Source organism: Excalfactoria chinensis, chromosome 3 (genome assembly GCF_039878825.1).
Source record: "Excalfactoria chinensis isolate bCotChi1 chromosome 3, bCotChi1.hap2, whole genome shotgun sequence".
NCBI classification, from domain to species: Eukaryota; Metazoa; Chordata; class Aves; order Galliformes; family Phasianidae; genus Excalfactoria; species Excalfactoria chinensis.
In genome coordinates this window covers 36,362,338-36,383,193 of record NC_092827.1, presented here as the reverse complement: position 1 = coordinate 36,383,193, position 20,856 = coordinate 36,362,338, and the positions used below count along the sequence as shown (strand labels likewise).

The window sequence follows — 20,856 nt, the reverse complement described above, 5'->3', positions numbered from 1 at the left end:
TCATCTTTGAGTGGAGCAGCCCAGTTTCCTTCAGGCAAAGTCAGTTGCAGAACAGGGTTCCAAGCACTAGCTGAGGTAACGCAACTAAGCTTGTCTGAAGCAAATGGGACAGACTGCACAAGCAGATTTACCACCAGTAAATGGTGGGGCACTAACCCCACCAGAGACGATGACAGTTGAGTCAAATGCAGCAGCCATCTCTTCCCACCAGTCAATGCTGGATCCAGAAGAAAATCTCTGGTCACATCCAAATAACACAAGTTAACCAATAAGACTAAGTTTTCTTTCAAGCAAACTAATTGAATTAAGGCAATACTTTTTTCTTTTTCTTTTTCTTTTTTCTTTTTTTTTTTTAATTAATTGAAACATTTCCTGCAGTTGTTATTCACAGCTTTTTCTCAACATTTATTCTCACTAGAGATTGCTTCAGGGATCCAAAACAACAATGCACTGCAATGGTTTAAGAGAGTATCACACATTCTGCTCATTCACCAGTCTTCTTACCTGCCAGATTTGTTCTTCACTGAGTGAAGTGAGTCTATCACTTTTAAAAACCTCTCGAAGTAGACAGTATGGGAGTGCCAGAACCTCTTCAGGATGACTCTTCAATAGCTCAGAGAGATGTTTTACTAAGAAGTCAACCACTGCGTTCTCCAACAAAGTGAGGTTGAAGAGGTCCGCAAGCTTATACAGGTCCAAGTAATTAAAACTATTTAATTCCTAAATGGATGAAGCAAACAAAATACATCTCAGAAGGAAAAAAAAAAAGAAAATAAAGAGCAAAAAAACCCCACAGGTCTCAAATAATAAAAAAAGGCTGATCTTTTGGAAGCTAAGGAAAAAGAAGATAATACAACATGAAATTAATTAACATAGCTTCATTTAAAACATATGTGCAAATGTTACCGAAGCATATGCAAATATATACAATACTAGTCATTTATATTGCATCTGCAACAGTTACATATGCGTACAGCATCTATAAGACATACAGATTGGTATATAAGACACCAACATGGTTTATAACAAATGCTCACAGGAGTTAACAAGTGTATTTTTAACTACAGTAGTTTGCTACAAAGCAATTGCTTGCTCACTGTTTACCATTCAGATTGATCTAGAGCACCTGTGCAGTACAAATTCTAGTTCCATGAAACCTCACAAAATTTGAGACAGTGAGCTACATTTTATTATGCACAAGTTTTATCTTCAATGAACAAATAGTCCTTTGTTTTTCAAACCACTGACAGCAACTTATAGTGGATGTTAGCCTCCTGTTCTTTGTCCCCTTCCTTCTCACAGCAGCAAACCTGCAGAGACAAAAGCTACAGTCTGGGTAAGACATCTTCTTCATCCTCATACCAGGTAAACTAATGTTATTGTCTTGACACCCCCTGTAAATTAGCGTCAGCTGCTCTAGACCGCAGGCTTTTCAGAATTCACACAGGTTAGAGAAAAGCACTTAGGCCATTTGGGAAGAAGCCTGTTTATCCATTCTCTCTATTCTTGCTGTATGCTCACATGTCTCTCCTTCTCCCCTTCACAGCCCCAGTTTTCACCTTCCAATTTCCTGCATTGCTCCCTCTCAGCAGCCTTCTCCTTGACCAGCTCCAGGTGTGAAAGTGACAAGAACTGTTGTCAGTTCCACTCCACGGGTTCGTTAACACTGGGACTAGAGCAGGGAAGAGAAACAGACTGAATTAAGGCAATTTCACTTTCGCTGCTCTGCTGGATGGGATGGCAGAACCAAATGAAACTGACAAGAAATCTTGTAAATGTCAAATGAGCTGCACGGCTGGCAGATCGAGCAGAGCAACAGGGAAGATGGGAAAGTGCGAAGAGGGTTTTTTTGGAAGGTTTTATGGGCTACATCTCGAACGTGTGAATTGGGTGGCTGTCCCAATGACTGTGGAGCTGTTTATGCATATGCAATGGAGAGTGGAGAAAGAATTTTTTTCACCTGCTTGGAGGAGTCAGTGCTAGAGAAAACTGACTCAAATTCCTTTGGAATCGCCTATTTGCTGCATTACTTCCCAACTAGAACACCCACCTTCACTGGCAAGGATGTAGATTAGAGACAAATCCCATTCATTATCTACTTAAACTGTTGCATAGAAGCTTCTCTTACTTTTCGCGGAAGAACAAAGAGAAGGTGTTTGAACTGCCAGAATAAGCACTAACAGCCATCAACCCCAAAGACAGAAATTCTGAACAGCTCCATGGTGTCACCTCCTCTTCACATTAACATAGAGGAGGCAAGGGCAAATCTCCCATAGCTGCAGCAGAACAAAGTGAAAGGAAGGAATTTTATATGAAGAGTATCTGACTTCCTCCACGATTTAATATCTGCAGATCACAGACGGTTCCTCACAGCACTGTGCAGTGGTGGCACCAACATCACACAGCGTAACTGAAGAACATCTCCCAGTATTTAACAGGCAGCGACCATCCTTTATCACAGCTGGTTAGGAAGAATAGTTGCTCAAAAAGCTCCTTGAATGATTGCCAAACATTCTGAAAGAAATTTAGAACAACTTGGTGTATTAACTCCACTCTTTTGTCAACAGCTATATCTGGGGAGGATAAAAATAAACAAATAAGTTATCGAGCATTAGGATCTGAGGAATAACATCCCAGCTCAATGGAGAAGGACGGATGGCTTAATACAGTCTTCAGCAGAAGGCATTGCTGGAGATAACAACATTTTCTCATTATTACAGACTAATGTGACACAAAAATGCCATTTTTCCCTAAAAACAAAAAACAAACAAACAAACAAACAAAATGAACTAAATAAATAAATAAACATAAAACCTCGCATTTTCAGTGAAATCTGGAAAACACTGTTACACCTGCATTTTTTGTTTTGTTATATTTGATGATCCCTCAGCTCCTCCACCCCTCAAAATGACCAGAGCTGAAGCTTTTGAGGAAAGCGGTCATACAGCAGAGAGGCTGAAGAACACTATGGATAAAAGACAACTCTCATCAGATGTTTGTTTACAACATTATTTATTTATATTTGTAACTGCTTACTTACTCCAGATGCTTATTTATATATTATATGTGTCTGCTTATTTATTTATTATGGGTTTTATTTGTTTACTTATTTTTATTGGTAGGCTGGCAGATTTTCAATGCTTTGTCTAACATAATGTGTTAGTGACCTGCTGGACTTGTGGTTTTACTGCTTGATGAATCTTGCAAAGTACATTTTGTCAAAGCTGATCTTGGCCTGTAATCAGAAACACCTATTTGTGTTTTACATAAAGTTTGAATTGATCTATGGGTTTGTATTTCACAGTATAAGCAGCAGTGCGTTAGCTTTTACAAATGAAAATTATCAGAACGTCATACCAATTTTCCAATCAAAATTATACAGTACTGTACACTGCAGTCTGTGTGATTATATCAGAAGGCAAAACAGTCATGCTGAGACTGCAAGATGTATGCTGCAGATCAGATAACAGAGTTCTTGATATCTGGTAAGACTTTCAAGCACGTCAAACTAAAATGCACTATGCGAGTTAGTTGCAAAAAAAAATATATATATATATATATATACAGCTTATCTTCTGTTTTTTATTTATTTATTTTCTAAAGGAAGCATCAAAGCAATCACCATAAACTTAATCTGATTGGCTTCAGATGAATGCATTTGCAAGCTACACTCTTAACTGAATGAAAAATTTGTTAAATAAATGAAAAATGAAACAGGTTACTCAATAGAAAATATAGTCCTGGTTATAAGTAAGAGTTCTGGATTCCATTCATTTTATTATATTGGGCTAAAGTTGAGCAAATATTTCTTCTTGAACTGTATCACAGTGCAGCAGGTCCTTGGGAAAAACAAACAAACAAGAAAAAGGGCCTTGTAGCTTTACATCTTGTTTATAAAAACTTTTAAATGTAACCCGCTTATTTTTTTGAAGTGAAGGATGAAATAGGAACACAAGCAAAACTGTCACAAAGAGTTGAAAAGAATTAGGGGAAGGTATCAATCCTCTCTCTTCTAATATGATGTGTGTTACAGTGATGAAACAGACTAGGAAACTATGCATAAGATTAATAATAATAATTAAAAAAAAGGCCACAAACAAAAAAACCAAACACAACAGAACTTCAACTAACAGTTGAAATGGTTCTAAAATCCCACAGTGAAGTCAAACCAATTCAACCAGTGAAGGGAAAAGGGGGAGCCAGAAGTAGATACATAATACATATCCACTCTTGTCTGTGTGGCAGGTGTTGGTGCAAGGGTTTTGGTTTTTATGACGTGTAACTTTCTGTGATGACTGTTACCTGTTAGGTGGATCCCATTCCTCACTTCCTATAAGAGGCAGGGCAATTTTTGGCAACAGTCAGGCTAACTAAATGAATCAGGCTTTAAACTGAAGGGCTTGGGGAACTGGATCCAAAATGGTAATATTCATGCCATTGTAACCAACTGGGGAATAAGCCAGGCCAACCAGATCAATGACAGACGATCCTTCACTGCCTTCCATGACATGAGCCAGAAGGCCAGTCAGAAACAAGGCAATAAGTAGAACTGCAGCCCTGGACTCCAGGAGAACCAACTTTGACCTCTTCAAGGACTTACTTGGAGGTGTCCCATGGGTTAGATCTTTGGTACGTAAGAGGGCCCAAAAGAACTAGTTTATATTAAAGCATCACTCCTTCCAAGTTCAAGAGTGACACATTCCTAAGAAATCAGGCAAAGGCCAATGATATGCTGTGGCATATTATAAAGAACACAGGCAACAGGTCAAGGGAGGTACACCTCTTCCTCTACTCTGTCCTGGTGAGGCCATTTCTGGACTACTGTGTCCAGTTCTGGGCTTCTCCATACAAAGAAAGACAGGAAACTTCTAGATAGAGCCCAGTGGAGGGCCACAAAGATGATTAAGGTCCTGGAGGAAAGGCTGAGAGACCTGGGACAGTTGAGCTTGGAGAAGAGAAACTGAGAGGGGATTTTATCAATGTTTATAAATATCCATTGGGTGGGGGTCAAGTGGATAGGCCAATCTCTTTTCAGTGGTGCTGAGCAACAGAACAACAGGCAACAGGCACAAACTGGAACACAGAAAATTCCATACAAACATGAGGAAAAATTTCGGTTACTTTGAGGGTTACAGAGCAAGGAAACAAGCTGCCCAGAGAGGCTGTGGAGTCTCCTTCTCCAGAGATATTCAAAATCCTCCCAGACACTTTCTCTTGTAACCCATTCCAGGGAACCTGCTTTAGCAGAGAGACCGGATTAGATGATTTCCAGAGGTCCCTTATAACCACTCTAATTTTGTAATAAATTGACCGAATTATTTATCAGTGTCTTCTACAACAAGAAACTACCTCTGATTCTACTTAATCTACTCTACTTTCCTTCTCTGCCACTCCACCAATAAGAGAATCTACTGTTCTACATTACTTGTCTTCTGTTTCGGTATTACAGCCTTTAGATGTCAAACCAATTTAATAATCAGCTGGCATTTAAAGCACTTGTAAAAGAAGATCACTTTTCTAAACAAACATACCTGAAAGACAATATTAAATACACAAAATAAATGATGTGACATAATCTGTGTGTTAAATCAGAGGTTTATTTTAATATAGAGATGTGATAAATTGTCAAACAAGAAAAAATATAAACATATTTAAATTACTTCCAAATCCATCCTTATTCGCTTTTACTTTAAAGAATAATTGCATTGCACAAGCCACAGAAAAGGATGCAAGTAACAGATTGATAAATTAGAGTTAATCATAACCAAGTACACAGTAGAGTACAATATACCTCTGTTCATGTACTCTGTGTTATAAATAGCAGAAAAAGCACAAGGAGAACTAAGGGGAAAGAATGCATTTCTTTATGACCTTATTTGAAAGATAAACTCCTTGGGGAAATACAATTTATTCAGATTATCAAGACCCTGCTGTGCAAATCTACAGTCTGGGAGCACACTACAGAGATCAAAAAATATTTACTTTATTCTGTTGGGTATAAAAGCTTTTAATGAATGCATAATTAAGACAGAAAAAGTATATACAGCTTTAGAAATTCCACTGCCAAGCCAAGCCATTAATATCCCAAGTATCATACCAGTTCCACCTGCTTCCTATTTAGATTACAATGCTGTTATAAATCAAAGTACTAACTGCCTAGCCCTGCTGCTATAATGGAAGAGTTGCACTGAGATACTATTTCCCTATTTTCCTAAAAGGGGTACAGCCTCTTCACAACAACAACAAAAAAGGAACTGTGAGGTTCATGGGGCAGAGATAGGTTACAGTCAAGCAAAATTTAGTACAACAGGATCCTGATCCCAAGTCCCTCAGGTTTTCTGCTGCATTAAACCCACTGCATTGACTGGACATAATTAATATTGAAGGCAGACTCTAATTAGATCTGGAATATTAACAAAACTAAAAAACATCGTGACAAAAATTCACTTAGAGGACAACAAAAAAGAGATCAACTCAGTTTTACAAGAAAATAAATCCATTTGCATTGGTCCTCACTCTTTTCTAGTTCCACAAAATCTCACTTGCTCACCTATGACCTGACAGATAAGGCACATACTTAACAGCACAGCAACAGAAATACATATTTCATACTAAGCATATGCACAAATCCTTCAAAAACTGCATTTTAGATCTGATTTGAAATTTCACTCTACTAAGCACCAAGGCCACCCAGGTGAACCATGAAAGACATTTGGGATGAAGTCCAGTCACAGCAGAACAGCTGGGTGAGAATTTCGCAGTGTAAAAAATGGTGTTTGCATTTATTACAAGATCAGTGCAGTGTGTATATATAAATATATTTTCCCTCTTCCCTGTAAGTACTTTCCCATCCCCCAACCCCACCCCCCCGTATTTCCCTACATCTGCTTAGCTTTCAGTTTTTATCTTGCTGGTGCCAGTGATCAGTGATCACCCTCTTCTAGGGCAGGGAAGAAAGTGACACATGTAATATGCAGATACTCAAAAGTAAAACAAAAAAGTCAACACTTTCTAAGATCCCAAGGGGATTGATTTAAGTGATTAAATAGTATAAGTCTTTTCAAACAGCAATCCAATTAGATATTGTTAGTGACTCTCATTTGCATTCTTTTTACATATACATTTATGTGTATCATGGAAAGAAATATAATAATGAAATATTAACAGTTAAAGGTTCATGGCATCGCTGCAATAACCACATGTGAAGTTCTGCAGTGTTTTCAATAGCTGCTTTGCATTGCTAAACTGATGCTGCTGTTCATATTTTTTGTGCACCTGGCACAAAAGCTCCCCAGATGAAAAACTTCAATTCTCAGAGAGGTTTCCTGGCAAAATAATTGTAACAACAACTACAATTAAACAAACAAAAACATAGGGATGAAATAGCATGCAGAGATCACCTAATCCTTCACCTGCCTCATTTATACTGTTTCAGATATCATAAAAACCCAAAGCAAGAATTTCTGCAGATTTATCAACATTTATAGTGTTTGCCAATTTTGGGAACATGACCTCTACAAATGGTATGAGGAATAGCATAATCATGCATTCTTTATTCTGTCATAAGTCCCAGGATATTGATACATCGTCCTCAAAAATGTTCCATTACTTTATATTTTTGCTAACTCTTCAGAGATAAGAGTTTCACCATAACGGAAGATAAGGCTGAAAAGTACTTGGCTAATTCATCAACTGACAGCAATCTTCTATGCTAACGTTCTCTTCTGCCTTTTTTTATTTTGTTGCTAGTATTATCAAAACTAGAACAAACAAGTTTTGTTCTTCAGAGACCCAAAGTTCACAGCAGTAGCAGTTACAAAATATATTTATCAACAAAAAGAAAACTAAAGGGGGAAAAAAGAGAAAAAAAAGAAAAGGAAAAAAAAAAAAAAAGAAAAAAAAAAAAAAAAGAAAAAAAGAAAAAGAATGGTACAATACCATTGCTTCCAATTCTCTTACAGAACTTAGTAACCTTCAACAGAACACATAAGCGGAAGCCAATACCCCTAATATACTGGACAAGCTGATTGAATCATCTTTTACCGACAAATTAAGAAAAATCCAGCTTAAAACTAACTCCATTTTTGCTGCTAAGTACTACTACCAGTCCCAAAAATCAGCTGAGCCTTCTGTCTTCTCATTTCCAGCTTAATTTACTCAGACAGTTTACACACATTTGTTTCTTTCTCAAACTAAGAGGCAATTTTAACAGCTCTCTCTTTCTCCAGGTATTTATTCCCTTGGACAGCCATATTCTTTCTCAGCCTTCATTTTCTAGGCTGAAAAGGTCAGGCTTTTTTAATCTCTTCATGTACAACAGACTTTACTGATCACCCTAGCTGCCCCTTTTTATACCTCTCTCCCAGTCTGACTTCATTTGTTCTGCTGCATGGGCAAACCCTTCACAGTACCTCTCGTGATGTTTCAGCATCAAGAACTGACATCACACCATGTACTAGCATTAATACTTCCGTGGCTTCATAAATTATCCTGCATGAAACATTCTAAACTCAAACTGTCTTTTTGTTGATGGTGTCACATTAGTAGCTCAAAGTCATCCTGTGATTTAAGACATGAAAATTCTCTGTCAACTTCCTCCTCAAGTGAGAAACAGTAACAGCCCTTCTGTCTGTCAGACGGGACAGAAATGATGGGACATGTTACAAATGGGAATTGAGTAAGAGCCACTGAAATGCAGTATGTTCTACTAATGATGCTCAGAAATGATTTTCCAATTGCTTCTGCTTTCATTTCATTCTATACGGGAGTAATGAATCTCCTAATTGTCCTGGTACATTCCAGTTATTTAATAGCAGAAAAATAATTTCAATAATTTTCTTAACACTTTTGAAACAATTAGGCAAGGAAATCTCCTTAAAATTCTGAAACACAAAATAAGCTTCAAATCAATATTTAGTATGAAAACATTCAAACGTAGTGAAAATGCTAGTAAAAGTGCTTCTGATACACAGTATGTTAAAACGCTATTTTACTGTTTATCCCCATTTCTGTTATCAATGAGGAAAAAATAAAAGTCAGCATTAGTGTCAGATCTGTTAATAGAGACCCCAGAAAATTTACTGTGCATTATTAAGAATGAGACTAATAGGAAAATACACTGTTCCTTTTCCACATTAAAGGAATTCAGAATGTTTTCTTTTTCACAGATGCTGTGACTGTGAAAAACTTCCACAGAGTCCCTCCACAGCATCTGGAAAAATAAACGTCTGGATTTCCTCACTACTGACTTACTGGAACTTCTTAGTGAAAAATCTCATCTTATTCCAATGCAAGCAAATAGTGGTGATGATTGTTAATATCAGGGTATTCACTAACTAAAAAAAGAAAAGCAAGTCAACAACCATAATGCTGCAGCAGGAGACATATAAGCAGCATATTCTATTATTCATATTTATCTATAATTACTACTATGTAATATTAACATTCTAGATATAAACAAGAACAAGGGAGGTGTTCATGTGGAAGAGCTATATAATTAAAACAGCTATGTTTCAGAATCATGATATTTTATTTCTTGAACGTTTCATGTTTGCTCTACAATAAACCCAGCAAGGAACCACTTCAGTTAAAAAATCTGTATCCGCTTCAGAATCCCAGACGGCACCTATCACCAAATGCTTAAGGATTCCAAAGCTAATAAACACATCTAATGATGGAGACCCAGGAATGAGGTAGGCATCTAATCCCACCAGAGAATGAAACAAACTGTCTATAACGTGGAATGATTGGTTAATTAGCACAGATAAGCAATCTCAGAAGTATTTGCTAAACAACTCACAAAGCCTCACAACTTTATCAGAATTTTAAGGCTCAGTATGACACTCTATTAGCAGAACTGAACTGAATGCAGGATAACTCAATATAAGTATTGTTTTGATAGACATGATAGTAAACTAGCAGTTTCCAAATACAACATAAGAATCACATCACCACAGCTGTCTACTAGCTTCTCACATGTATGAAAGGTGTATCAGTAGGAGAACTTCTCTTTTGGAAACCTTAAAAGAATTTGCTTTTCCCAAGTATACAAGAAACATTGCTAAGAATGAAACAGGGTAAAGTTACAAGAATTATTAGAGAAAGTTAGACATTACAGTATTTCATGAGAGCTTAAATATTGCTGACAAAGGAGTCACTAAATGATCCGCTTGCTAGTGAGTCATATGAAGACCATAGAATCATAGAATCACAAGGTTGGAAAGGACCTTTAAGATCATCCAGTCCAACCGTCCTCCCTTTACCATACCTACAGAAAAACCACTAAACCATATCTCCTAGCTCCCTATCCAGACGCTTCTTAAACACTACCAGGGATGGCAACTCCACCACCTCCCTGGGAAGGCTATTCCAGTGCCTGACCACTCTCTGAGAAAAAGATGCAGAAGCATCAATAAAACAGAATCAAAAATGATAACGTAAGCATGGAAAAAGTTGAAGCACACACAACGAATTTATGACAAAAACTCATCGCCATTTCTAAAAGTTGATGACGGGGTTGTGTAGAGCAACACAGAAAGGGCAGATCGTTTTCAAATTTGTGCTTGCAAAGATCTACCCCATACATGCCGCTGCTGTTTCAACACTATTTTCTATCTACAACTAAGCCAGATATGAACAGAAATTAGATTATTTGATACCACCACCATGGAATAAAGTAAAGAATATTAAAGGGACTACCTAGACCTCTAATCCTGAGTAAACAATGAAAAAAAAGTTTGGAAAAAATTAAGGAAATACATGTTCATTAATCAACCTAGTGTCATGTGATGGATGGAATTAGTTTAGGAACCTATTTGCAAATACAGGCAAAAAAACAAAATAGTAAGGCCTAAGTGGCAAACATTGGAGAACAGTTTCCGTTATCTCTCTAGAGCAAACAGAGATCATTGTATCAACAGCACCAAAGGAATGTGGAGTTCTACTAGATATCCAGGTAAGATTTTCATTTTTTCATTGTATTGCATGCATCTAGTAATATGTATCTTGTATGAAAGATTTGTTTAACATCAACCTCAAACTAATTTATCAAGCAGTGTAATTCTTCCCAGTGAAGTCTTCAAGGAATTAAGCCTTGGTTCAACACCATTAAAAGTTTAATTGAATTAGGCAATGGTAAATTCCACTAGAAGAATTTGTAGAACGCCCCTCAAAAGCAAATTGTAAGAATGTTAGAATACAAATATAGCCTTGATCTCCTGGCAAAATTATCACTTTAAAACACAAACCAACAAAAAAAACTTTTACCAGAAGCAGTAACGTAGCTGATACAGAAACTACAATGAGCTCTATTTGGAACCACGCACAAGGGCCATCATGAGAAACTAGAAAACTGTCAAGATCACAATGTGAGTTCACAGCAATGTGCTGTGGCAAAGAAAACGCTCATGTCATAAAACACACACCGAGAGCTGTCCAATAAAAGCAAGAAACACTCCTGCTGCTTCACAAAGCAATTTTAATGTTACTGCTCAAATGTTATTCCCAGTATTGAAGTCCATACTTCAAGGATATGAAAATACTATTGGCTGGAAAACCAACCTTGTAAGTTTTAAGGTGTTCAACTTAGGCTTATTTTTAAAGAAAGACTCCTGAAGGATTTGGTCTTGTACAAAGGTGTTTATAAAATGGAGACAACACATAAAAGCTAGACAGTTCTGACAAGATCTTCAGCAAATACAAGCTTCTGGCTTGTGGATATAGAATCAAAATTACCCTGATCATTGTGCTAGGAAGTACAGGACTGCTTGCACTGCCTTCATGTGATTTCAAACATTTTGCAGCTGTGCATCTTAACAGACTTGTTGCAGCTGCAGAAAGATACAAGGGTATTCATGAATTAATAATCTGATCATAAGGATATGGATGATAAAAAGGCAACATTAAAGGTGCCACAAAATATATTTTGTCTGGAATACTATTACTTGTTCAGGTTGCTGTGTGCTCCTGCAATGCGATATCTGACCACCCAAAAATAACTAAACAATTTTGTGCTCTCAACACTAAATCAAAACAAATTTTCATCTTACAGAGGAAAGAAAAAGAGGCAGAAAAATGATTTAAGAAGTTTTCCATGATGTAAAAGCTACAAAAAGCAGAACCTAGAACCTACTCCAGCATTCCAGTTGGTACAGAATTCTTCCGCTACCTCCAACCATAAAACAATTTTATGACGTTTTGCAGTTCAGAAAAATGTCTGTAACATGTTTTGTCTCAGTAAAATAAAGCCTGCCTACAACACTGTCCTTAAATTTTGCAGTGAAAATAACATCCCTTTTTTCCTACAACTGGCAGCCGTACTGATCAGCAAGTTTATTACACGATAATCAGAACTGATATCAGGAGAGAAACAGCACAGAGAATATTAATAGGTAGCAGTCCACGTATGAGAAGAAAACTGAAAAACAGACAACTAAGGAAACAACACTGAATAATAATAATAATATGCATTATGATTCAATAAGATCAAAGGTTTTCAGTTTGTATTTTAAACACTCTTGATCAGGGATTCACCTATTACTTCCTTGGTCAGAAATTATTATAATTCTCACCCTCAACAAATAAATAAAATCAGGAAACCTAGAATTACCAAAGCTCAGATGTAGAAAATGAGCCTTGCAGTGCTCATTTCAGCAGCTCCCATATCAAACCCTCACCAGTGTCAAACAATGTCACAAGTTGCACCAAAACCAAAAATGTGAATATTCACTCTGCTGGAGGTGAGAAGCATCAGGAAAGTCTGAGCATTCAAAAACCAAAATGGATTTTCTTTATTTAGTTCCTAGCTGTTCTTACCAAGAGTTAAAACCTATCTATACTCCCATTCCCAAACAGAGAATGTTAGACTCTTATGCTTTACTACTAAGGAATTTTTTCCGCAGAAAATATTTAATAATTGCTTTATATACATAGGACAAAGAAATGCACGACAAAATTATCACTGGCATAAAGATGCCACTTTGAGGACAACAACTTTATAAGCTGAATCAATTGCTGTAGGGCCAAACTCCAAGAATTCACTACTACAATACCTCAAAATTCAGAAGTAGATGCTATGTCCTCTTTCATACCCCCCAGACACTACCAGAAGGAATTGGAGTCATGGGCACCATTAAGAAATATTGCTAAAATATCAAAATCTCGGGGATTTCAACAATCTCTAGAAGCAGATCAACAGATGTTTAGAGACTACTACAAAGATGTTGGATTTTTGTTTGTTTTTTCTCTGAACCTTCACCCCAAACTATGATGGTTTTGGCTGCTTGCTTTATTTCTTTTCAAGAAGTACCATCTCACTATTCAGATTTTGAGCCCAGATCTTGAGTAGGACATTTCACCAAAGTTACATAATACATAAATATGCAGGTTAAGGCTCACAACACTAACTTTCAAGTACCTAGTTAGAGTAAACATTCAATATCAGTCTCTGGGGGTCCTTCAAATTACCATTATATACATCCACTCCCTGCACACTTCAGCTCCCCAGGAAGATAGTAATGATGTAAATGAATAAAAACATTGTGGGGCGGGAAAAAAAAACAAACAACAAAATAGCACATATAAACACTAAGTTTGAAGCCTATGACACAGGGCATATTCCCCTCATTTTTGCCATGTCTACAACGTGGCATTTCAAGTCAATTAGAATTCCTATCCTGATGTGTTTTGGAGGCTGGACCTGTCTATGGGTACTACAACACTTTTCCCACTGTAAACAGGTGTGCTTATGTACTGCATACATACAAAAGTCCTTGAATTTATAAGTGGAACAGCTTATGGTATACAAGTAGAGAACTCTCAACTAGAATTTAGAATCTCCTTTGAGCAGCTCTGAAAAAAATTCACAATAAAGGTCAAAGTACTAACAAATAGAAGATCAGAAGCACAGTACTACCTTTCTAATGCAGAGGACACACCTGCTCCTGTAAAAATTACAGGAGGGACAATTCTCTGTGATACAAGCTCAGTTCCCCATAAACTGCAATCACAAGTCCTTCTTTAAGTAATTCAGGATTCAGTGCCAACCTGGGAGCCTGATACACCCTGTGGTACAAATCCCAAGTTCTGAAATAGTGGTGAAACAGATGGGAAATTAAGCAGCAATTCCTCCAAATTAATAAACAGCTGTTTAGAATAGATTATACAGGAACACAAGTGAATGAAGTTACAAATATTTTTCAGTTTGGAATAACACACATATGTCTAATGAAGTTTTTAAATACCACTGATCTTTAGGTTTCTATCTTTAATATTTTTTATTTATTTTTTTTTAGAATTAGTGAGTTGAATAAGAACAACTTTCAAGTCTCAGAGCTCTCATTAGATATTGGCTGAAGGCTCCATAAGACAGCATATATAGACTTATATTCATCTTGGGGCAAGACCTGTGCACCACCACACTAGACAGAAATTGAATTTTTGTTTCGAACAGAATTATTCTAGGCCATAACTCTGAAGCAAGATATTGGTTTCCCAGCAAGTTGTACTACTGTGCAGCTATGCTAAAACACAATGTGTGATGGACTGTGCTGGAAAGTTGCCTCATTTACCACTGCTAACAGATCTACCAGAAAATATCAACAGCTTTATACAGAACTTCTTTGCTTTTTTTGCTCCCCTTTGAAGTGAAATATTTTAGTGAAGCATAATTCTCTCTTATTAGGTTTCAAAGTAATTAAATCTACATGTTTACTTGTCGTACTTTTGTTCCTGAAAATACTTCTGTATGCCTTGGGTTCTGAATCTAGGCATTTCCTTTGCAAATTGTTCTTAACTAGAACAACACAGTATGTAGAGGTGTTGTGAGCAGTTAAGACAGATGGATCTAACAGCAATGATTAAACCATCAGAAAAACATAAATTGAAATAGGAGGGTAAGAATCAGCTATAGAGATTGTTATAAAGTTCAGACATTTAACAAGAGATGGTTGAAATGAAATATAAATGAAAATAAATTGTGCAATGCTTTTTTTAATATCTTTTAAAGATGGAGTGGATTGAGGCATCCACTATTTTCCTCAGTTTAATACTTCAAGTGCCAGGCTGCTTCTCAAATTCTATTAAATAACACATTTCCTCATTCCTTTTCTTGAGAAAGGTTTACCTCCTGAGTAACACTTTAACTTGAAATTGCTCACCTTGAGAATAATAATAGAGCATTTAAAAACAAAAAGTACAGAGGATGTAAAAGATTTATTTCATAGCTAAGAAAGAAAAAAAAAGAAAAAAATTAGCTAAGGCAATACAGAGAAAAGGAAGGCTGGGCAATCAACTATCTAGCACAGCACTACTTCTGAGATAAAATCAGATTGTAACTCACTCCAGGCCCAATGTTCTCTTTGGGTTCATAGGTTACAAATGATTTATAGTCACCACTTTGTACTTAGCATTCTGACTTTTCCCATATTGGTAAAAACTTTATAATCAGAGCACCATCATATTTCAGAAACACCTTTGCTAAAATGGCTTAACACAACTCAAATTGTTTTAGATCAAAGCAAACTTAAATAAAACATCCTTCTACTTCTTCACGGGAGGTAAAAAGGCTCTGTCTATGTGGTGCCTGGATGCCCGTTCTTCCACGTTAGAACTGTAAGTCTCCTCTTTCAGGTCACGTCTTCCACATAAAAGTGCTAAACTAATGCCGCTTAATGACAAATTAATGTCCATGAATAAAAAATACACCTCTAATAGCATAGAGTAATTTGCCATTACAATATCATCATTGGACATGCCCCTGGTTTAATACGATGTATTTAATTCATAACTTAATGAGTGATATATAAAAAGAGAGAGATGAACCCTGCAATTACATTTATGTGAGTCTGTCACCTTATTTGTAAAACCTTAGAGTCATTTACATTCAAATTAGAACAAATGAGTGATTTCACAAAGTGCAGTGATAAATGACCATTGCTGCACAAGACAGAACTGTATTTCCTGTGAAAACATTAACAGTTTCCTATTATTTGTTAAAAATTACAATGCATATTGCCCAGTGTTGTGTGAATAATGACTTTTTTACTGATTAGGTCAGAAGACTAACACGGAGTAAAAATAAATGATTTTTCTTTTCATTTTTTCCCGATTTCCACACTCACCCTCCGCAGGCGCTGCTGCGGACTCACAGTGCCACCTGCTGCCCAGGCGGGCTGCCAGGACCCTCCGCCAACTGAGTGCAGCAATTCGACCTTTTGGTGTCACCTCTCGCAATCAAACGCATTTTCCTGCCAGACTGATGACTGCATGCTGCTGATAGCACCAGCAGATAAGGGGAGCTGCACTACCCTGGTACAAACCACGCGATTTTCTGGTTCGTGCATCTCAACTGTCCTGGTTGATATGGAGAATTAAAAGCGAAAGACAGCACGGAGAGAGGGAGGACATGAAACATTGGTATTGATCAGATGGTAATAAAACCAAAGAATTCCATACATTAAACATTCTGGGATTCATCAGCCTCTCTTCTCAGCTGTCTAAAACCAGCAGCACGCTCCCAAAGGTGGGGGACAGGTAGGTCACACAGAGTAGGCCACATAGGCCAGGGAACGATGTAAGAATGGCAATAAGGGAAACAGCAAAGCAATTGGGATTCTTTGGTACCATTTAAAACAGAAATCAAAGCTATTCTGCCATCCTGACAGACATTTTCTTAGAAAAGAAGGACCAATACCTGCCTCCTCCCAACTCGTCAGCTCTCTGTGAGCTGATGCAGCCCACTGCAGACAAACAGATTTTTAATCTTACAGCAACAGTTAACCTAGAAACCCCAGCACCATTTTTCACACATCCATTAGCAGCTGCAGTTCAGCTTTGCCAACCAGTACTCCACTAGGAAAAACAGAACATACACACAAAGCTGGAGGGCTGCTGACCACAGCAGCACCATGTTCACCTAATAGCCGGCTCTCCAGGGGTGTAACATCCCCTGTCACATCACAGCTAATCAGCAGCATGTGGGCTATGGACAGAAAGGGATTCAGATGGATTGGGTATACCATTTTTACTTTCCTCACTGAGGCCAACTGAACAAAAGGAGGAAAAAGCCCACTTTTTAAAATGTCCTGAGTCTCATTCTAAGTTGGAATCCTCATTGTTGCCTTCACGACTCAGATCTCTGTAATATGTCTAAAGGTAGGCTAAGTAAGAGAAAGGAGCTAAATTCCACAAGTTATTTTTGAGCTGTGAGCTTTCCTAATGACTGCCAACAGCTCAAGTGACTGCAACTGACAAAACACGCACCTTCAAGAAGCAGGCCACCACAGCAAGAGCAGGTCGTGTAACACAGAAAACCAACAAAATATGAGGACATTTCTGTTTATTTTGTATTTCTGGTATGGCAACGACCACTCCTGCCACCACTGGATGACATCAGTGGACTCAAGTACTATGGTGTTGACTGTACATAAAGCACTACTCTGTGTGTGTACAGAGATTAAAAAAAATAAATCAGTTTCAATTATTAAAAACAAACAATAACACAAAACACAAAAATAACCACAAGCATGGTCTTCAATAACCACAAGATGATCTTTAGATTATTTTCTTTTCACTGTATACAAAAAAAACCCAAAAGCTAAAATGACAACTGAGCTGGGGCTTTTAGCAATACAAAGGTAATGCTCTCAATATCTGGTGTTAGAATTGACTCATCTCTGAAGGACTGTATCTTATTGAAAGTTGGGATTGCGTTGCTGGCACAGCTCTAAGTGGAGAATTTGGGTTTAAATAAATAAATAGCATATGAAGTTCTGGGCCCCACCACAAAGCTAAGTCAAACAGCAGAGTCACTTGTAAGCTTGCTCCTTTTAAAAACAGTAACAAACACAATTCAATTGGTAAACACATTAAAAATAGTTTAAAATTACTTGAAGAAAAGATCCAGTTTGTTAGATGAGAATGCGAAAGGAAGACAAGTTTGTTTTATAAGCCTAGATTTACAATTAGAGTAGAAGGTTAAAAATCAAACATCCCTAATCCAAGACAATTTGCCTCCTTCCATTAATGCCAAAAATTATTCCGGGAGGTCTTAATTTTACCATTTGTGAGCTCATTAAATTGATCTAATTTATGCATTCCAGGCCTGATATGGCTCACTGTCTACTTCTGAGTAGAAGAATCCAAAACACACTGCACAGAGTAGATTCCAAAATAAATTCCAATTAATTGCTGCTGTGCAGTACTTTTCTTACCCCCCCCCCCCCCCCCCCCCGGCTTATTTTATTCACTCGTTTAAAGAGTTATATTCAGTTTACATAACCCCCTATTTATAGATCTTAAGACTGACATTTGTAGTATCTGGGAAGTAGCTGTGGCAGAGTCCCATCTACAGTAATGAAGTTCCTAAGAGGTAGCCTGGTATGTTTATCGTAACTAACCATGATCAATCATACCATATCCTGCTTCTCAGATTAAAGCTAGTGCATTGGTTTAGACAGTTCCACACCTTCTTCTACACCTATAGCCCTATTATTTTGAATGTCATTCAGGGAGTATACAGAACTATGCTGAAGACAATAAAGACTTGGTCTTCAGAAAATACAGAAAAAAAAAAAAAAAAAAAAAAAAACCCACAACATTTAAATTTAAAATTTCAGATCTGGAAATTTATACATCCCAAGACTCTAAACGTCAGTGAAAATCAGCCTCTGGTTTAAAAACTGTTTACTAAAGCTATATCCATATAAGACTGAGTCAGTGTTATTCAGTAAGAGGAAATTCCATTAGAAAACTAATATCTTCAATAGCATTCCTTCCTTACTAAGACTCTTAGACTGCTGAAATAATGTGCATTTTGTGGTTCCCTTTGCTACTGAACGTGTAAACAGCTGAGGAAGAAGATGAATCTTCTTACATCTACAATACGCGATAAAACAGGCACATTTCTGAAACAAACATTCATATGTTCTGAATTAATCTTTCACAACATATACTCTGCTGCATAAAAGAAAAGTTACCAAGCACCCTCCAGAAGAACATTACAAGCTAAAGTACAAAATAAGTAATCACACACTACCTACTACCAACACACTCTGCAGCTCTACATCCTTTCTCAGATCTCCATCTACACATCCAAAGCCTCCCACACTAGATTTCACTTCTATTCTTCAGTATTATAGAAAGACAGATATGAACCCCCAAAACTTCAAAGCCTTAAATGCTTAAATGGAAACACAGATAATACTCTCACATTATACTTCAATAAACATCTACCTGCTGGTTGCAGCTTTCTACCTTGGGCTTCTTGGAAAAAGCCAAAACTGGCAATTGATTAGAGCAGGAAGAATGAGAGTTGTACAGAGCTGGATGTATACTATGCAACCAAACAATGCATGCTTGACCCATGGATTAAGCATAATTCAAGATATACAGAGCTCATGTCTTCAACTTAGCTTTCCCACACCTACATAGCAGCAATAAATCTAAGAGCAATCAAGCTGCCTTACCGTTTGTTTACGTTGAGATGGATATGTGAGATCTCAAGCTTTGCTTCACTGTTTAAAGTACCTGAGAATTATGCAGACATCATGATAGGAGAGGTTCATGAATATGTATGTATTTCAGCTAAAATATAGCAGCACGCTTCAAAAAGTCTCTCTCTACAAAATAAGCTAAAAAACAAATACCCTCAAACAGCAGAAGCTGAGTAAGACAGTTCAAGATATGGCACTGCTAGGGTGAAAGACTGCACAGCTTAAGTCTGGAATTATGACCTACAATAAGGAATGCCTAAGCATTTCCTCAGCTTGCAATGTAGGAAATTTGAACTGTAGTCATCTTAAAAAGTTAATTATCAATCCAAAATTAGCAAAACATTTTCCAATGGAAAAAGAAAAATAAAATAAAAAACAACAGTAGATGCTACAGAGCATTTGATAGCGGGAAGTTCATACAGCACATGGTCACAACCAGAGACACTGTCAGAAATATCCATAGTGGATATTTCCTATCATAAGTGTGATATGGGTTTTACCTAACAGGGGGCATGGGGTAAGACTGTTCCTCTCTCTTTCTCTCTTCCCTTTGATCTAAAACATTTTGTAGTAACACCATATTCATTATTTGAACAATTTATTGTAGAAATCTTTTCAAGCTTTATTAACAAGTTAAATTAACTGTTTTCAGCTGGAGCTGGCTGGTCTATAGGAAAGAGAACATATCTTAAATTCAAATTAACATGTTGGGGTTTTTTTCTGAGACAACTAAGGGGAAATTCCCTAAAGAGATCAGTGAAAAGTCAAGATTGGCTCAAAATGTATCTGTCACTGTGTGCCACAAATCATACTTGACATGATAAATTAGATAAGTAGAGTCTTCTTTGGTACCTCACAAACTATAGATACACCCCAGTACTACTATGGGAAAAGCAAATCATATCAATGAGGATTTTATTTGGCTATGAATATCTATGAAATACCAGCGCTGAATAAGCATTAAGAAGAGATTAAAAATACCCTGAACTCCAAAAACATTATATGCTTCTGCAATATCTACAGAAAACAACAAGTGCAAAAAACTCAAACATCAACAGCATCCATACAGGCTGGTCTGTTCCAGAAAACTGAAGACAATCCTAACAAGTTAAAACTCGGCATCATTATCCCACAGCAATAATAAATGACAGCACTTATATTTTCTGAGTTTACTGTTTACTATGCTAAACTAAGTTCATGGCAATTGAGCAACAGAAAGCAGCAAAAATAAAGATTACTGTTATAGTACACAAAGAACTCTGCAGCATCCCACGATTCAAAAAACATCAGAAAGAAGATGCAAGAATTATTCCCTTCTCAGCAAGTGTAGAGAACTCCAGAGCATGGAATGTCAAGATGCACCAGT

The 20,856-nt window shown here is 37.1% G+C and overlaps 1 protein-coding gene across 3 annotated transcripts in view; it reads right to left on the bottom strand.

The window, feature by feature from the left end:
• KLHL32 (kelch like family member 32) overlaps window positions 1-20,856 on the bottom strand; it is a 104,969-nt gene that overhangs the window by 37,484 nt on the left and 46,629 nt on the right. For 2 of the 3 annotated variants that reach the window (XM_072331806.1, XM_072331807.1), the window contains exon 6: window positions 505-720. The exons of the other annotated variant lie outside the window; for it this stretch is intronic. In XM_072331806.1, the coding sequence (XP_072187907.1) occupies window positions 505-720 (216 nt within the window). The remainder of the gene's footprint in view (window positions 1-504; window positions 721-20,856) is intronic. 3 annotated transcript variants of the gene reach the window in all.